A 20,156-nucleotide genomic window follows, 5' to 3' on the forward strand; every position below is an offset into this window, starting at 1 on the left:
GCCGAAGGCAGACGCTTAACCGCTGTGCCACCCAGGCGCCCCTGCTGCCTTTTTCTTAGCTAGCTAGTCTAGAAGCCTCTCTGAAAGGCTAGCTGGGTTTATCAGGTTGAAGCATCATTCCAGGTATTATGAAGGAGATTGCTTCCCTTGAAAACACCNCCTTTTTCTTAGCTAGCTAGTCTAGAAGCCTCTCTGAATGGCTAGCTGGGTTTATCAGGTTGAAGCATCATTCCAGGTATTATGAAGGAGATTGCTTCCCTTGAAAACACCTTGTGCTATGAGGGCGAGCCTTTTCCACCACTCAGCAGCCATAATTAGCAAGCCACTGCTGCTGTATTGACAGGAATCAGGTGTTAGCATAGACAATAGAGTCATTATCATCCCCTAACAAGGAGTACCAGAAAGAAAATCAATGACCAATCCAAAAGGTTCCTAGCTTTCATTTTTGTTTCAGTGCTTTTCCCTACAAACCTTAGAAGATTTGTTGACTCAATCAAGCAGTCTTATTCAATTTCCCTTCCTCTTCTTTCCTTTGCTTATGCTTGGCTCGCTGCAGATAAATCACTGTTAAATGAAAAGACTCTCAAGATAGTCCTTACTTCCCAGTCAGTGGGGGGGCTGGTGAGGGTACTCAAGGGAGCCCGAGTGTCCCATAGACCGGATGAGTTGGTTAACTCTAATTCTGTCTAATCTCAGCACTGAAGAAGCTTGCTTTTGTGACTCTTGGCTTCACCCTTCCCTCTGCTTCCCATTACTCACTCTTTCCCTTCTCCTCTTGCCTTCGTAACAGGAGTGTCGGTCTTGCTGTGAAGGCATGATCTGTAACGTAGAGTTACCCACCAACCACACGAATGCGGTCTTCGCCATCATGCACGCGCAGAGAACATCCGGCAGCGGCGCCCCCACGCTCTCCCTGCCCGGGCTTGCCTGGGTCTTCGTGCTTCTGCTGATACGAGGCCACTGTTCCTAGGAGAGGCAAAAACCGCCCTCTGAAGCACAAGCCAAAAACCGCATGAACGCTGAACGTTGGAGAGAAGACAGTCTCACACTTGGTGAGGAGTGCACCTTGGACCCCAGAGCAGACGGCAGTTGATTGCTGAGCTGAAACCTTCCTGCCTCAGGCCACGGGATTGAGGAAGGGGACGTGGCAGGAACTGAGGGGATCGCCTGGCTCCCAGGCTTCCTGGCCAGAGAGGCTGCATTTTGTCACTTCCACAGAGAGGAGCCTGCCAGCATCTGCCCCAGGTGGGTGGCTGTAGCCTGTGTTGTTCCTGCTGGCCCAGGCCGGTAGCTGAATGGACTCCTCGACCTCAAGACTCTTTCAGAAGCTGCTGGGTCAGACCCTCTGATTTCTGTGTGTGATGAGCTCAGTGTCTCTATGAAATCTCACCCTTCCCCCACGAGAAAGCAATTTCCCCACCAACGACGAAGTCAATGAGAAGGGCCACTAGCTACGGGAAGAAAACTTCCAGTTGAACTAATATGAAACCCATTTGCTCATGTGGGGGGAAATAAAGCTTTTAAATTATACAGTGTAGAACACATGCTTGTATGTTTCTTGACTGACCTTGCGACATGGGATAAAACATTTACCGGTGTCATAAAGGAGGTCACTGAAGTTATGTTTCCGGGCACTGTGGGTGATATATTCTGGCTTAAATTATAAACTTCCATGCCAAAATGACCTAGCTTTGAGGAAGTCTTCCTGGTGCAGAAGGATGACACCTCCTGCTATGAAGCACCATCCCCAGCAGCAGCACAAGTTCAAAGAAACTGGCAAGAGCGCCCCTCCCCCATACGGTCAACTTTTCTCTGAATGTCAGGGCCACCAAGAGAACCTTTCTAAAAACGTGCTAAAATGTTTGGTCCCTTTGTCTCGTCTTTCCCTTTTTTAACAGCCTCTGCAGCTTCTGTTTCCAGAATCCTGATTTCCTGCCTTTACAGGTGGGGTGACCTTCAAACACTCTGCCCTTGTATGCCTGGTGATGAGTAAATGGAGTTTTTTGTTTTTTAACTGGGCATCCACCATCAGAACACTGAATGCTTCATAGAATCCATTAATGATGATATCCTTGCTATGTGGGCTCACCTATGTTGGGAGTCAGCAAACAGTGGTCCGTGAACCGAGCATGTCCTACCACTTTAGGTCTGCTGGATTTCTGTAACAAATATACTGTTGATTATGTGGCTTAAAAACATTTAATCCTTACGGTTCTGGGGCTTGAGAAGTCCAAGATTAAGGTGCCGGCAGATGGGAGATCTGGTGAGGGTTCTCCTGGTTTTCAGACTACCATCTACTTGTATTCATACAGGGCAAAGAGAGACTGGTCTCTTCACTCCCTTATAAGGACTCTGGTCCCGTTCATGAGGACTCCACCTAGTGATTTAATTAACTCCCAAAGACCACACAGCCAAATACCATAAAATTGGGAATTGACATTTCAGCATATGAATTTGAAGGGACACAAGCATTCAGTCCACAGCAACCATGTATTTTGTGAATGAAGTTTTACTGAAACACAGTCACTTCTTCATTTACAGTGTCTATGGCTGCTGTTACGTTTAACAGCAAGAATGAGTAGATGCAACAGAGAGTGTATGGTCTGCAAAGTCTAAAAGAGTCATTATCTTGTTCTTTACAGTAGAAGCTTGCTGATGGCTAACCTATGAAATGGCAGAACAGTATCAAGAGAAACCTGCTTGCTTTGGAGGGACCGTGGGACTTATGGCGGTTACGCGGCCCGTGTAGTGGTTTGCCAAATAACTTCCGTTATGTTCTTTGTCTTCTGCATCAGTGAATTTTTCTTCTCTGTTTTGATTTTGTTCCACTCATTCGATTCAGTTTCTTTTCTTTTTCTTTTTTTTTTTTTAAAGATTTTATTTATTTATTTGACAGAGATAGAGACAGCCAGCGAGAGAGGGAACACAAGCAGGGGGAGGNCAGGGGGAGTGGGAGAGGAAGAAGCAGGCTCACAGCAGAGGAGCCTGACGTGGGGCTCGATCCCATAACGCCGGGATCACGCCCTGAGCCGAAGGCAGACGCCTGACCGCTGTGCCACCCAGGCGCCCCTCGATTCAGTTTCTTAATTGTTATGTGCTGATGTAAGGTGCTGGGCTGTATGTTGTTTCTTCTCGTCCTTGGTGCCCTGGGAGCATCTCCTCTTAAGGCTCTTGAGCTTCCAATAAAACAGGGAGGGAGCNGATTCAGTTTCTTAATTGTTATGTGCTGATGTACGGTGCTGGGCTGTATGTTGTTCCTTCTCGTCCTTGGTGCCCTGGGAGCATCTCCTCTTAAGGCTCTTGAGCTTCCAATAAAACAGGGAGGGAGCAGACATCATTATCTCCCTGTCTCTGGCTTAATCTTAGACTCACCTGGAAGCAACAGTTTTGAAGCTTGATGTAGATTTATCCCTCTTTTCACTCAGCACCTTGAAGTATTTGAGTTTTCATAGCTTATGCTTGTTTGAAATTAATTATATATGGCTTCACTTGGAACATTTTAATAGCATCTTTGGTGTCTTTTTATTCCCCAGGGTTTCTTTTGACTGTATAATTGATGAATCGTCTGGTAAAAAAAACCATTAGCAGACAGCAGTTTTTTTGCTTTCTGATTTTGTTTCTGCTGTCTAGATTAATGAAGTTTCCTCTTTTTCTCTTTCTCTCTCTCTCTCTCTCTCTCTGTGTGTGTTTCTTTCCTGAGGAAATATCTTAATTTTCTCTTCTTCACCCTACACATCATGTTTGCATGGTTTTTACTCCTCACCACCACCCCTTTGAGTATTTAAAATAGGGCTGTGTTGAGCAAAAGAGGGAACACACGGAGGAAATACACTCTTCACAAATACAGCTGAATAGGGGTGTCAGATGCACAACTGAAAATATGGGGTGCCCCATTAAAATGGAATTTCAGATAATTTTTAGTATAAGCTATTCATAAACTCACAAGTCTGGCTCATCTAAGGCAATGCTTTCAAATCCTTGTAATCAGAACCTTCTGGATAACTTCAAAATAATACAAATTACCAGGGCATCTTGGAGATGTTGTTTCAGTAGATCTGGGGTGAAGCATAAGCCTAATCCCAATAATTGAATGTTAAATTAGAGAAAATAAAAGCTCCTGGGTGATTATGATGTTGAGCCGGGTGTGTTACCCTTGATCTGAAAGGATAATTCCTTCCTCTGAAGCCCAGTCCTTGACTACATAATAAAAAAGCCAATGAATAATAAACACGTGTACGAGTAACCTAGGTTAGAGCTGTGGTTCTTGAAGTGTGGTCCCCAGACCTGCATCAGCATCACCTGGAAACTGGTTAGAAATGCACAATTCTCAGACTCCCTCCCAGCCCTACTGAATCAGAAACCCTGAAGGTTCAGTCTGTATTTTAAAAAGGCCTCCAGGTGTTTCTGATGCACATACAAGAACCACTAGGGCCAGAGAAGTGCTTCCCAAATGTCTTCAATAATGGGTCCTGGGGTGGTTGTATGAGATTCACTCAGGGAGCTTGCCAAACAACAACAACAAAAAAAATCAGATTTTTTTATGTTAGACTTGAGTCAGAAAATCTATTTTGAGCCAACTCCCCTCGTGATTCTGATACACAGTGACTTCGGGAACTACTAAACTAAAGAATAGAGATGGGAGTGACCGCAGTGATCAGAAGGCCTGGATGCTAACGCCTGACTTCTGAGTTCTAACATGAAAGCCCTATGTATTATAAACTGACTCTGGTGTTGCCAATTCTGAAAAAACTAGAATCCAAGAAATCAGTCCAAGCATTAGAGTCCATTACATGAATTTTTTAGACCATTGCATGGGGCTCTGGAATGGTGGGTTGCCAAGTGTCCCAGACATTGAACTGATTTGCCCCTAGTGAGCAAGAAAATGAAAAATACTTTGGTGTTAAAATATCCAATGAGGGAGCACCTGGGTGGCTCAGTTGGTTCACTGCCAACTCTTGATTTCAGCTCAGGTCACGATCTCAGGGTCATGAGATTGAATCCCAGTGTAGGGCTCCCTGCTCAGTGGGGAGTTTGCTTCAGATTCTTTCCCTTGCACCTCCTCCCCACCAACTCATTCCTCTCTCTCTCTCCCTCTCTCCCTCTCTCTTTCAAAAAATCTTTAAAACAAAAAATATCCAGTGAGAACTGGAGTAGTAGAGGCAGGAAAGAGGATGTAGGTTTGTTAGAAAAGAAAAAAGGGGATTAGTTATAAGTATGAGGAGGGTCTGAGAGAATGAACTGTCAAAGGTCTATTTTGAATGGACTCCAGAATAAACATTCTAGAATAAGCTTCAAATTCCCTTCTATCATTTTCTGAGAAAGAAAAGATGGTGTTGAATACTTTTTTCCAGCTGTGTCTAAAGGCTTCCTAAAGCCAATTCTGAGCGAAGTTAGCAGTCAGAAGTTACAGGCGTTATTCTCCATATAATCTTCATTCTGTTGTATCAGTCACTGTATGAAATACATTTCATAATAAAAGAGAAGGAAGTGGGTGGTTCTCTCCTTTTCAGTGGGACAGAACTTTTGAAGCCACACAAAGTGTGAAATGAGCACTCCGAACTGGCACAGACTTGGGAAATGAGGTGTGCTGTGGGACTGGGAAAATATACTTCACATTTGTGAAAGTACTAACTCTTACGAAAAACTTTGTGACACGTAGATTGCCATTTTATAAAACTTTGACCTTTCGGTCTTGGACATTTTATTCTTCACCTAGTTCTTTGTCATCAACTCTGATTTGTGGAGGGATACATTGTGATGCTATGTCTAGGGGCAAATCACGCCAGAAGCAAAAGCTAGTGGAACATGCACGAAGGTAAAAGTCATGGAAGCTGGGAGGCAAATGGCTGTCGTAATTTGCATCTGCCTCCAGGCACAGTTCCACTCTGTGCATCCCAAACCATCCAGCACCCTCCCATCACACTTGCGGGTTCTCCCTTCGACTCCTGATTCGGTTTCCTTCCCACACCTCTGCTCTCACTGCTGGGGCCTCTGTTTCATCAGACACTGAGGCTCGAAGCTGAGCTGTCTTTGGGGGAATGCAGAATGAGAGATGACCATGGGCTAGGCGGTAGGAACCCAGGAATACTACTCAGCAAGTCTGGGAACCTGTATTTCTAACAAGCATCTGATCATGAGACTGGCAATTTGGATACTGGTCCTCTGAGGGCATTATTTTAGAAACAGTAACTAAGTCATAAGCTGAGAGCACCACACAACTCCTACAAACCTCCATACTTGGACTTTTTTGGTCTAGGAAAACTGGTCTCAGTTAAGGGGCTGCGAGTGCTTGGAGGACACTGTGGCTTGGCGAGCTGCCATGTTGGGACTGGTCCTGGGAGGCCGGGNGAACCTGTATTTCTAACAAGCATCTGATCATGAGACTGGCAATTTGGATACTGGTCCTCTGAGGGCATCATTTTTAGAAACAGTAACTAAGTCATAAGCTGAGAGCACCACACAACTCCTACAAACCTCCATACTTGGACTTTTTTGGTCTAGGAAAACTGGTCTCAGTTAAGGGGCTGCGAGTGCTTGGAGGACACTGTGGCTTGGCGAGCTGCCATGTTGGGACTGGTCCTGGGAGGCCGGGATGAGTGGGAACTCTGGGAAACCCGGGGCCTCTCTCATGCAAGCATGGTGTCTGGGCTTCTGACGGTTGACTGAGACAGTAAGAAGCAATGTGAAGTAAAGGGCAAGGTGAGCTCATCTACAGTGGTTAAAGATTAAAAATCAAATCCAACGCAAGCATTCAAAAGAGGATAAGCAACATAGGGTAAGTAGGTCCTAGAGACAGATTCAGATAAGGTTGTTGAGGGTCCCCAAGGTGTGTACCTTTTATAGAATGCCGTATCCATCAGGATGACCTCAACTATAACTGACAGAGTGTCCCAAATTGTCATAAATAAATTGTCATAAATAAATGTATTGGCTCACACAACTGAAAAGGAAGAGTGGGCTTCAGAGTGGACTTAAGCCTATGATTCTAGCTCCATTCTCTGCTGTACTTTTAACTCTCACCCTCCTGTCCTCTAGCTGTTCCATACAGCCCACCTAGTGTCCAGAGGAACAGACAGAGGGGTACTACTAGACACCCTCCAAGAAGAGAAGATGGTCTTCCCCCAGACTGCCAGCAAATCACAAGCAAGATGTGGTCACTCTTGGCTTAGTTCAGTTAAAGGAAGTTCAGTGGCCCTTGAGGCCTGTGTGGTGCCTGGCAGAGGGTCGCTATCTGAACAAGATAGGAATTTAAAAGGAGGAAGGAAGAAATGGATCTGGGTGGGCAGCCAGAAGTGTCTGCTCCAGAGTCCCACAGCCAGGCTATGTCTGGAGGCAGTTGTTAAGGTGGTTGAGAAAATGCTATCATGTCAGAGATGAGAGCGCTGAGCCCTCCAGGGCTGTGCAGACTTGCCCTAACCGCACGGCCAGCTAGACGAAGACCCAGACAGAGAAGCTCCCCTACCTACCGCCACTTCCACCACACTTTTGATTAATGTACATTGTAAATCTGCAAGTAGTGGAGAGGGTTTGCACACATCCTGAACTGTTCTGTGAGAGAAGCTTTTCTTCCTTGAGCATCTGGGTTCCATAGAACTTCATTTTTGCAAATGTAGAGAAATACGAGAGGAAAAGCTGCCGAACATGGGAATGGGTAAGAGACGACTCCTACAATGTGTAGATTACCCTAGGGACTTAATGTGTTTTCGGTGCATGAACCTTGAACCCTTTAGAAACACCCATTTCTCCAAGATTTTGGGCTCTGTCCTGTACAGATCTGTTTCTAATATCCTTCGGTGAGCAGAAGCAGAAAATTGAGAAACCCACCTTAAAATGGGGTAGCTTCAAATACTTTTTCTTTGGTATTGTTCTTACATTTGTTGACCTATTCAGCGTTCTGAACGGATTTTAATCCCACTTATGGCATTTTCCCTTAGGTCTGGAGGGCCTACTGCTCCTTGCTCCTCGGGACTCAACTCTAAATCAATCAAGAAGAAACGTTTTCTGAGGATCGTGTTTTCTTGTTTTTTTCTCTTTCTATATGCCCTCTGAAGAATTATCTGAAGTAGTCATTTGTTACTTCTAAATATTTTAAGACTTATTATGAAATCAATCTTGAGTTAGAGATGGTCTTGAATATTAATTATCTTCATTTTACCTAATTAAACTAGAATTCACTAGTGGACCGAAGAGGCCTTTTTGTCAGGGATGTTATCAGATTCTCAAGGAAAGTCCTTCCATATGTTACCCAACAAAGGAACGTGAAGAGTTGAAAAGTAAACGAAGAACACAGCATTTTGCCTCCCTTTTAAATGCCTGCATTTCTTTTGGTGGATCTTTTCTTGTAATTAACCAGAAATCCAAATGTCTGACATTGATTTTGGAAGATGTTTTTCAGCAATGTTCATGATCTGGGTCTTTTATACTTACTTGGCTTTAAAAATTCTGGAATTTGAAGAAAGATATGAGAGAGATTTTGATCAACAATGTCTCATCTTTAACTACCTGGGGGCAGGGAGCAATTATTTGATTGATATAATAGATTAGTAAAATAATTCTACATGACATCTGTATTTTTCTTTTTAATACAAAGTTTCAAAGTGAAAAGTGAGTTTAATTAAGTGGAAAGATAATCCATGATTAAACAGGATAATGAAGCACATATTGCCAGCAAAGGAACATGGTAACAACTTAAGAGTTCATGGTTAGGGAGAAAACAGTCAAGTTGTTTGAGGCAAAACTTTCTTGACTGATTATTTTTTTTTAAAGCAAGAATGCCAGATTTTATCTACTCTTGGAGCGAGGCAAGGGGCAAGGCCAAGCCTTCCCCATTTCAATACCAGTTGCTCTGGAAAAGCAATTACCTGAAGTGGTTGGGTACCCCCTGTCAGACGTGGATGCGTGTGTGTGCTAACGATGCAAGGATGGCAACTGAGGTGTGTGGGGTGCAGCTCCCGGGGTGCACGTGCAGAATCCTAATAACCATTTACCTCTTTTACACAGAGCAGCCTGCAGTGCCTTGAGGGAAATGCAATCTGAGATTTGCACAGAAAACCCACGTGGGGAGGGGCTTCCCAGTACTTGCTCTCCTGGAACGTTCTGGGGTTCGGTGGCACCTGACCTGACAGATTACCCACACCCGGGGAGCTTCAGCCATTGCAGCTCTGTTTGGAGAGTTGAGCTCGAGGAGCAGTCAGGCTCTGAATGACTTGGCCCCTAACATCCTAAACATACTCGGGACCAGGTGGTTGAGTGAGGACGGCTCTTATTCCCCGTGGTTCTCTCTGACCGAGGGTGAGTGGAAGATATTGTGTGGGTCAATAGGGGTGAAGGTGAATTATTTGTAAGACGGGAGGAGGACACGGCGACGCAATCTAATCTATTATCCCATTTGAGGGTCAGATTCTTCCCACCCCTTGTTTTGCTCCATGAGACTAAAATCCTGCTAGATTTGTATGATAAATTTCTAAGACTCTGATCTCATATCCAACTTTCGACGTATTTGTCCTTTGTTGGGAGCAGGTAGAAGCCAACCTCTGGTAGAATCCTTAATAAGGATTAAGAGGGAGGAGGAATGGAGAGGAATGGAGGAATGGAGGAAGAAGCGGAGAGCCCAACAGTCCTCAAAGCTTCTACCTTAGTTCTTAAAGAACTGAATGTGGCCTGGGCGCATGACAAGAGAGATGATTATAAACAAACAAATAGGCTCGGAAAGCCCTCAACTTCCTGCCCCTCCCACCAGGCCAGAGGTAGATTCCTATATTAGGGCCAATGGCAGGCAAACCACGGCTTAACCCAACACTAAATACCTGTTGAAATGAATCCATGAAATACTTTTCACAAGGTACTTCATATTACCAGTATTTGATGTCCGTTCGTGCTTATTACTTATCCCTCCTCCTCCTCCTAGGCATGGCAGGGGAATCAAGTTATGACTCTTAAGTACCGTAGTCAGCATGTATGGCAAACAAATATGAACTTAGTTATCTCCATTTTATTTTAAGTCATTCAGTTATATTCAATACACTACTGTCTATATTTTCTGTGGTTTTGAAGTCACTAAAATGCTTTTTCTGTTCACGCATCAAATTGGTTTCACTTTGTTGGCAAAGGGATTCTCCGTTTTCATTGATCGGTTAGATGTCCTCAAATTTCAAATGCTTGTTTTCATTTTTGAAAACAATAGGAAGTGTATGCTGTGTATTATGCACTGTGCAGGGCTTCCATATAATTAATCATTTGCCTAACTTTCTTTTAGGCAAATAAGCAAATTAATTTATACAAGCTATTAATACCAATTATTAATGCTCTTCATTTTGTTGGTTTCAGCAATTTCTGCATGACACACACTGCAACAAAATGGAAATTGATTTCACCAAGTTTGGCAATACTGCAGTGTTCTGTAACCTTTGCAATGATGCTTATTTGAAAGGCTGGTTTTAATTATCCTTTTTTTTAGCTTACATATCAAGATGCTGATGGGTAATAGTTCTATTGCACTTGACAGTTAAAAGTAAATTCATCTCAAGTGTTCCTATACTGTCCTTGACGCTTGTCACATAAGGAGGCTTTAATAGGCCCACCAGAAGAGCATTAGTCTGACTTATCTGTGCCTTAGCTTTTATATGTGGGGAAAAGAAAGCTTTTCAGCTCTAAGGCAGTGTAGGAAGCCTGTCTACTGGCGGAGCAGAACCTGATTTAACCACGTCTCTTTGAGACTGGAACTAAAGGCCCCCTGGGTTTCATGACCCTTGTAAAGCAGGAGAATTTGGATTTTTTCTCTACTATGCTGCCTTTAATGTGACTTTCTAATTATTGCCACTTCTTGGTGTCTTCTCATTCTGTCCCTCCTTCTAAGGACTGGCTCTCTGCCCCGCTCTGTTGCGTAGCTTCTGCTGACTCAGACATGTGAATCCTTCATGACTCTGGCTCTCTGGGCCCTTATCCCTTCTCAACCTCATGACCTTTCTGCATTTACTCTGCTGCACAATCGGAGTTGCTCACCACTTCCATGCTTTGGAAGTCATTTCTGCACTAGGCTCCCACACGGGCCCTTGTCCTTTTAGAGGTTGGCTACCCCGGTCCAGGAACTGCAGTCCAAGGTGGGCAGGGGAGCGAGGCTCACAGGTGCAAGAGCAGCCGCCCTGGTGCTCTCTGTGCAAGGCAGGAAGGCGGGGCAGCTTCCCTTGGAAGTGGTGATGGGTAGGCTAGGTACTCTGATTGGTCAGGACCCCCAATAATATGTGAGGACACACCTTGGAGGGTCTTTTTAAAGCCAAATGGGACAATACAGGGACCTCTTTCTCTCTTAATCTCTCTTCTTACCTTCATATCCCAACCTTTCCAACATCAAATGTATTCCACCAGCATTTGAATTTCAATTAAGAAGACCATGAGTTGCCAGCTATTGCATTTTCAGTGGCTTAAAATTTTGAAGTGATGTGGGAAACATTCTGTGCCCTAATGTTCTGCACTGGGAGGGTTAGATTTATAAAAGGATAAAATCCGCAGAGACACAAGGAAGATGATAGAATTGACAGCTCAGAATGCTTGCTTTTCCTTTGGGCCTGACCCTGTTATTAGTTGCTCTCAGTTTGCAGATCAACACCTAGTCATGCAACAGAGCAAGAGGTTGCAAGCCCAGGGCTACTCTGACTGCAATAGGGAATTAGAATGTGTGAGATTATTTATATGCATAGCATTTAATTAAATCTCACAGAGGTGAAGTCCATCTTGAATGTATTCACGCTGTAACTTGAATGTATTCACTGCCTGTTTGCTGGCGTTGCCGTTGTGATAATTGATTATAACATCTATTGGTCTCTCCAAGTGTCCGTACTAAATCTGGAGACGGATGTGGTTCCACTTTTTGAGACTTACGATCTAAAAATCTTAATGCAGCATTTCCAAGTTCCTGTTGATCTTGCTGGTGGGTCTTTCTAACTGAGAACAAAAGCCAGTCTGATAAGGTTTGCTTTAAGAAAGAATATCAAAGTAAGGAACAAATAAGATAGCTTTGTTTGGTCAATATTCTATTAGGCCTTTTTGTCTTTATCCTGAATTTTTCGATGGGGGGTTGCATTTCTTTATTATGCTCAAGACGGATTTAGTTTTCCTAGGAGGAAATTTCTGAGAAATATCTGGCTGCAAGATAGCCAGATTTTTGAAAAACAAACCACAGGGATAAAGGTGTTCAGTAAAACGATAGAACTAATGAAAATCAAAACCTGATTCAAAATATAATTTCTTGTCTCTGCCTGACCCTGTGGTGTATGCTTCGGTAAAGCTTCAGGGCAAGGACATGAGGAACTGCATGGATTCTAGAAGTTAAGTTTGCTCCAGAAATAATCTAAGTAGCATTTCTAATTTCAGGGGGAGGGTCTCTTTCTACTCCACCGTGATATTATTACAAGGTGTCCATGTCACTTACAACTGGACATGCCTGGCTGGCCCTCTCCCCTCATTCTGCCTGGCCTTGCTCTCCCTTATAATGGATGAGGGTCCTCCCTGCCTTTTGGATTTACCAGTGGGTATGGGGGGAGTGGCAGTTCAAGTGGAGGTCTCATATAATACCAGTTTTCTGGATCATTTGATTTATTTAAGTACCTACAATGCCAAGGCCCCTGGGCATTCATCCAACCAACTGCTTATGTCTCAATAAATAATGTCAGCTCTGGGACTCAGCTGAATTCGGCCAAGGGCTGGCTAAAGGGTTGTCTCTCCTGCTCTCTGAAGGTTAAGAGATTTGGACTGTCAGTGTATAAGACCTTTCTCAGAAAAGCATTCCAAGATCAAAATCTCAGAAACGTCTCATTCAATATTCAGATTCCAATGCATTTCAAAAATCTATGTGTAGGTTTTGCTTTGGATGGTGTAGAGAAAGAGGCTCTAGAAATTGATCAAGAAAATTAGAATTTAACACCCAGTGATTAACTTTAACAGATTTAAATAAAAGGCAGAGTCCAACAAGTTGATGTCCAAATGGCAGAAAAGAATTCACAGATTGATGAATTACGTTTTCAGATGCCAAGGTCAAGGAGAAATTCAAGTAGATGTTTGAAAGTACAAATTCTTAATATTTGCTCCTGGACCATAATGATTAATACAAACACATCATACTAGTTTAAGTGAACAAATCATTAACCTTGGTCATTGCAGCACCATATCAATAAATGATATTTGTTCTTTCCCACCAAATAGTTAGGCGATGAGAAGTGTCTAGATGAAATTTGCAATGCACACTCAAGAGAGGGAATAGTCACTTCTAGCTGGCCTGCTACTGAAGGTTTCTCTTGAGTGATATCATGTGCACAACACCATTCAAAACATATAGCTGTGAACGCGTGTAACCGAAGACATCCATGAAATGCTCAGCACACCCACTCGGAAGGGGCTTGGGGACCAACAATGAAAGTGATTTTAGCTATTTCTACAAACTCTCCCAAAGCGCTGTTTTCTGTAGGCACTGGTTCTCTACATCCTTCTGCTCTGGCTCCCCTCTGTCCCCTACCCCCAAGGCAGTCTGCTCTTTTGCCCGATCCTCTTAACACCACTCAGGACTTCGAGAGCAGGGCATGGCCCCCAACACGAATCCTCTCCCTTAATCCTCCAGAGCTAAGACTGTACTGCCAGGTGTGAGCAAAACTTCATTGAAAGTTAGATGATCTTGGAGAAGAGGTACAACACAGAGTAACTGACCACTGATACTCAAAGTGGCTGCACAGGGTCACACTGTGGGGTCCCAACACGTCCCTGGCTTGCTTCTCTGTGCCAGCAGCCAGCTCACGGGCCACTGCCCATTCTCTGCCTGGCCCACAACATCTCAACCTCCAGAACTCCACTGGACGTATCCATGCTTTAATTATTTGAGGCCCCATTTGTACCTGGCACCGAGAAAGGATAGAGTCTTGTCTTCTCTTTGGTTTATAGTCTGTTTCCCAGGCCTCCATGCCTACTTCATTTAAGAGACGCCATCCCCACCTCCTATGGCACATTATGGTCTGTTGACCTCAAGAATAATTATATAAAACATAGCATTAGTTAAGACTGAAAAACCAAGAATGTACTGATGTCAGACCATTCTTTGACCTATTCCAGATGTTAATCTGGGGGAGTGGTAAAAAGAGAAAGATGCAAAAATTAGGGGAGCAGGAAGGGACAGAAATGATCTTTGGAATTATTTATTGTCTTTCAACATTTGGTCTGAGACATTTCTCCACTCTGACAGCTGCCAGTCAATTGAGAAGGCAGGTATTACCTGCTAGAGCATTCTGAGGGTCTTCCACCAGCCGGGATGGGCTTTGCTGAATGTTTTTGTATGAAATGAGAAGGCATTTTGCCTTAGCTGTGTTGTATGCCTTTATTGCATGCATGGTGTTGGTGTTGCCTTGTGTAGCACTGGGAGGTCGTGTGTGTGTGTGTGTGTGTGTGTGTGTGTGTGTGTGTTGAATAATCCCTCAGGGAACTCTTGGTAGGCCTAGACTCTGAGGTCATCTTTGCTTCTCATTATAAAAAACTAAGTGGTGGGGACGCCTGGGTAGCGCAGTCGTGAAGCGTCTGCCTTCGGCTCAGGGCGTGATCCCGGCGTTCCAGGATCGAGTCCCACATCGGGCTCCTCCGCTAGGAACCTGCTTCTTCCTCTCCCACTCCCCCTGCTTGTGTTCCCTCTCTCGCTGCCTGTCTATCTCTGTCAAATAAATAAATAAAAAATCTTTAAAAAAAAAAACTAAGTGGTTATCTTTTTTCAAAGTAGCTACCACTTTTCATTGGCTGTGATATAAACTGAGCACTGCGCTTATCAGAAGGAAAGTATGATAGCTTATGCCTTCTTCTCCAAGTTCAGAGAGAACCTTTATGACCATTACTTTAAACTCTTTATCAGGTAAACTACTTATCTTCATTTCATTAAATTTTCTTCCTGAAGTTTTCTCTTGCTTTTTTCATTTGTAACATATTTTTGGGGTGTGTGTGTGTTTTGTTTTGTTTTTTTCATTTGTAACATATTTCTGGGGTGTGTGTGTGTTTTGTTTTGTTTTTTCATTTTGCTTAGCTCTCTGCTGGTTTCTGTACAGATGAAGCAACCACCTCTCCCAGTCTTGAAGTCTTGAAGGGGCGGCCTCATGCGGAGGCGAACCTTGTCATTCAACCTGCCTCAGGTCTTGGTTGTCTCTTGGATTTTTGAGATTGTCCAGGCGGCCTACTTTATTTTTAATAGCACATTCCTGGTCGTTGAGGATGTGCTAAGACCTGTCGGTATCCCCGAGGGGAGGATCTCAGCACCTGGATTCAGGCTAGTTAGAAGCCAGATCCTCAGGAAGCAGCTTTTAAAGTATGCAAATATATACAGTCCTGTGGGGCTGCAAGTGGAAGTCCCTCTAGCTACCAGAGCCAGCTGACCTGGAGGTGTCCCCTCGGGCGGCAGTCACAGAAATTGGGGCTGCGGATAAGTGTATAAACTTTTCTCTGGGAGATACTGGTGAGCGGAAGCAAGGCAGAGGATTGTGCAAAGGTGGCATCCACCAGCCTAAGTTCCCAAAGAGCAGCTAATTAGGCCCTTAGATGTGAGCCACTCTGGAGGCCTGCCCTGTAGGCCAAAGCTCCTGGACAAGCAAATGGGCCTCTTTCACAGAAAGACAGGGGTGTGTTTCAGTCTCCTGTCTGCGCCCAGTGCCCTAGGGGTGGTAGCCTGTCAAGAAACGTCTGTGACTAATACAGCCACTTGGGAGATAGAAGGCAAGTCCACCTGGCCCCCAGAGAGTGGCAGTGAAGGGGTGTCCCTGGGTGGCTCCCACAAAAAACAGGGCACCAGACATGTATAAGAGCTCCTCTCCATGAGACACTGGCACACTGACGCGCTGAGGAGAGGGAGGCCATGAGGGAGAACATGGCACTAGCTCCCCTCTCTGAGGTCTCTGGAAAGAGCTGGCAGCCCTTAGATATTTGGTTAATTAGAAGCCTGCTCCACAGGTGCAGGCGGAAACCTTGAGGATCAGCTAGTAGGTCTCCTTCACAGGAAGGCCAAGCGCCTGGGTCCGCTACCTCTCGCTGCGTCCTGGAGTGATAGCTGTGTAAGAACTCTTTCTCCCTTGGTTATAATCCTGTGGGACCTGCAAGCAAACCCTGCTGGCCTCTGGAGCCAGGCCAGGTGAGGGTTTCCTGGCAGCAGCTGCAAAAGTCCTGGTGCCAGACAGGGGTGGGAGCTTCCTCCTGGGTGATACCCATTGGTACAGTCCCACGGGACCCAGGAGCACCAGCTTCCTGGCCTCCACAGCCCGGTGATCTAGGGTTGGCCGCTGGCCTCGGCTGCAAATATCGGGACACCAGGTGTGTGTAAGCACTTTCCTCTGGGAGATACTGGTGCTCTGGAGCGTGGCAGAAAGAGAGTATGAAGATGGCTCCCACTGGAAAAAGAGAAAAAGAAAAGGAGAGAAATGAAAAAGAAAGAATCAAGGGAAAAAAAGATGGCGCCTGCCAGTTTCTGCCCCGGAGAGTGTTCCAGCAGGCTCCTATAAATATGAGTTAATTTAGTTGTCTGCCTTTCGTGTTAATATAAGCAAATGAGCCTCTTTCAGTGTAAGTGGGCCTGACTACTTTGTCCTGAGTTGGGCCCTGGGGCAGGTGAGTCCCAGCCCAAGCCCTGAAAGAGCTGTTTCCCAGATGGCTACAATCTTATGGGCCTTGTGGGTCTTGTGGATGAGAGCCCTGTTGGTTTTCAAAGCTAGATGTTTTGGGGGTTCATCTCTCTGGTGCAGGTCTTAAAAGTTGGCATGCCTGAAATGGGGTTCAAACCCTTGGCTCCTCCAGGAGAAGCTCCAGGTTTTAAGTTCTCTTCCGACTGAAGGTTGCTGGGCCAGGAGTGGGGTTTATGCCAAGATTGTGTCCCAGCCTCTTCTCCCTTCTTAGCAGCCTTTAGGGTTTTTTGGGTTTTTTTGTATTTTTTTCCCAGAGGAAACTTCCATCTGTAGTTATCCACTCACTGTGTGTCTGTGGGAGGACGTGAGTCAGGCTTCCAACGTCACCTTCTTGAGCCAGAATGTGAATTTGTGACAGCTTAAATGGACATATTCATTTATTCAGCAAATATTTAAGAACCTGACAAGTATGAGGATACGGAAGGTGCAAGAAATACAAACACGATTCCTTTCCCCGAAGAGCGGAGTCTCATGGAGTGCTAGGTGTATAGAGAGATTAAACAGATAATGTCCCTTTCCACAGTTTACACTTGTTTTAAACTTCGTCTCCCCAAGTTTTAATTGTTTTCCCAAAAGCAAACCCTGAAAAAGGAATCTGGTTGGGAGGCTCTCCCTTTCCGGCTAGTCCCACGAAGCACTGAGGGAGTGGAGAGGTAGGGCAGGAAGAGGGCAAAGCCACACAGGAGAACACAAAGAAGCAGGTTACCACTTGGGCAATTGGGGTGCAATCTCCCTGGGACCTTATGATACACTGTATGGATCACACCTCAGAATGGTCTCCTTGAGGAGGGAGGAAACAGGCTTTTTTCCCAGCAATTCCCACCTTTTGCTGGCTGAAGTCACTCTTGGGTGTGAACTCCAGCCGTCTGGGCTGCCCGGTGCACTGACTGAGCATGCTCCGTCTCCTTCCAGAGAGAGCTTCCCGGAGCCCTGCTGTGTGCGGGAGTTGTCTGTGCGTGACCTCTGGGTCGGCTGGGGGCTACGGGCAGGGCAGGGCAGCCACAGCTTCCGCTCAGGGCATGGAATAGCAGCTCGTTATTTAAATATTCATATTAAATCCCATGGAGTCTCATTCTATCACAAATAATATCGTTCTCTCCCACATGCTCTCCTTCCTGGGACCTCTCCAAGAACTCCAGCAGTAGTCACTCTGTCCCACGACGTAGACCCGATTTGATAATCAGAAATCTAGGAAACCTGTTCAGTCCACTAATAGGCCTCTTATTTTGGGGGTAGGTGTTGCTGCCTTGACGCTGCTGAGACACTGATGGTCAGGCCCCTTGCTGCCAAGCCAGCCGTTGCTTGAAACTGCTGTGATGGGGAGATGCGCACAGCACCCAAGTCCAACAGCCTGGCCACCTGGGGTGATAACCACCCACTAGAGAAGAGAGTTTTGGTGATGTAGGGCCACTGATCATATCTTCATCTTCATCTTCTATCCTATTTTTATCTGAAGACTTTATTTTCAATTGTTTTGCTCGCTTAAAGTCCTTCCAAGCCTCCCCAGAACTGGGCTCCAAAAGTTACCAGCTTTTGGGGTTTTAAGTACACACGTTTCCCCAGGCATTGCTATGGTGCCAGGCAGGTAGATGGGTCCAAGGGATTTTGAGTCTTGGCTACATGCAACATCTAGCATGAGCCCTTCTTTTCCCACCTTCTTGAGAGCAGGTGTGATCCTTTGCTTTTTGGTCCAAGGCCCGACACTCTTTTCCTGCCCCGGGGTGAAGAGCATTTTAAAACGAAACCATCATTTCCTCACGGGGAGACACTGAAGAAGAGCTAGCATTAAGTAACTCCTATCCCTCCTCCAAGATCAATTCTTGCTGTTCCTTCTATGTGGAATGCTTTTCCTTTTACCCAATATAGTCTTCAGATTCTGAAGGCATCAGGAAGTTCAGGGAGAGCATGACGATCTGGTAGTAAATAGAGACAGAGGAATTAAGACAAGCTGTTTGGAAACTAAATAAAGAGAAAGTTGGAAACAAGGCTGGAAAGACAAAGGAAAGGCAGAGAAAGAGAGGAAAGAGAAGAAAAGGAGGAAGCACATCTCCTCCTTTTGTAAATCGTTATGATAGTGAGAAAAACAAGACTCATGTATATGAGAATATTGTGATGTCCACAAAGGGAGTACACAAATCAGTGCAGAGTGCTGGGGTTGTGGAGGGCCATGTGGGGAAGTACTCCGTGATCACAGACATGGGGGGGGGGGTCACAAGAGGTGTTTCACCACTGCTGCTATTTGGGCACCCTCACGGTATCATATTTGGAGGCAAAATCTGGATTTTGTCCTTTACTATGTCTGATACAATGATTTCTGTATGTTGACTATATTGTCAATTCACAACATTTTTTTCCTTTAAAATGTATGAATAGAGAACCCAGAAATGGACCCTTGGCTCTTTGGGCAACTAATCTTTGATAAAGCAGGAAAAAACATCCGGTAAAAAAGACAGTCTCTTCAATAAATGGTGCTGGGAAAATTGGACAGCTACATGCAAAAGAATGAAACTTGACCACTCTCTCACACCATACACAAAAATAAACTCCAAATGGATGAAAGACCTCAATGTGAGACAGGAATCCATCAAAATTCTAGAGGAGAACATAGGCAACAACTTCTATGACATCGGCCAGAGCAACCTTTTTCACGACACATCGCCAAAGGCAAGAGAAATAAAAGATAAAATGAACTTATGGGACTTTATCAGGATAAAGAGCTTCTGCACAGCCAAGGAAACAGTCAAAAAAACTAAGAGACAGCCCACGGAATGGGAGAATATATTTGCAAAGGACACCACAGATAAAGGACTGGTATCCAAGATCTACAAAGAACTTCTCAAACTCAATACACGAGAAACAAATAAACAAATCATAAAATGGGCAGAAGATATGAACAGACACTTTTCCAATGAAGACATACAAATGGCTAACAGACACATGAAAAAATGTTCAAAATCATTAGCCATCAGGGAAATTCAAATCAAAACCACACTGAGATACCACCTTACGCCAGTTAGAATGGCAAAGATAGACAAGGCAAGAAACAACAATTGTTGGAGAGGATGTGGAGAAAGGGGATCCCTCCTACCATTGTTGGTGGGAATGCAAGTTGTTACAGCCACTCTGGAAAACAGTGTGGAGGTCCCTTAAAAAGTTAAAAATTGAGCTACTCTATGATCCAGCCATTGCATTACTGGGTGTTTACCCCAAAGATACAGATGTAGTGAAGAGAAGGGCCATATGCACCCCAATGTTCATAGCAGCATTGTCCACAATAGCTAAATCATGGAAGGAGCTGAGATGCCCTTCAACAGATGACTGGATTAAGAAGTTGTGGTCCATATATACAATGGAATATTACTCAGCTATCAGAAAGAACGAATTCTCAACATTTACTGCAACATGGACGGCACTGGAAGAGATAATGCTAAGTGAAATAAGTCAAGCAGAGAAAGACAATTATATGAT

General features: G+C 44.7%; 1 protein-coding gene across 4 annotated transcripts in view; it reads left to right on the forward strand.

Moving 5' to 3' along the window:
* LYPD6B (LY6/PLAUR domain containing 6B) overlaps positions 1–1,530 on the forward strand; it is a 159,918-nt gene extending 158,388 nt beyond the window's left edge. For all 4 annotated transcript variants that reach the window (XM_034654553.1, XM_011230483.3, XM_034654554.1 and 1 more), the window contains exon 6: positions 791–1,530. In XM_034654553.1, coding sequence (XP_034510444.1) covers positions 791–970 — 180 coding nt within the window. In that variant the 3' untranslated portion in view covers positions 971–1,530. The remainder of the gene's footprint in view (positions 1–790) is intronic.
* Positions 1,531–20,156: the final 18,626 nt, after the last annotated feature.

This window comes from Ailuropoda melanoleuca, chromosome 2, assembly GCF_002007445.2.
Source record: "Ailuropoda melanoleuca isolate Jingjing chromosome 2, ASM200744v2, whole genome shotgun sequence".
Classification (NCBI taxonomy): Eukaryota; Metazoa; Chordata; class Mammalia; order Carnivora; family Ursidae; genus Ailuropoda; species Ailuropoda melanoleuca.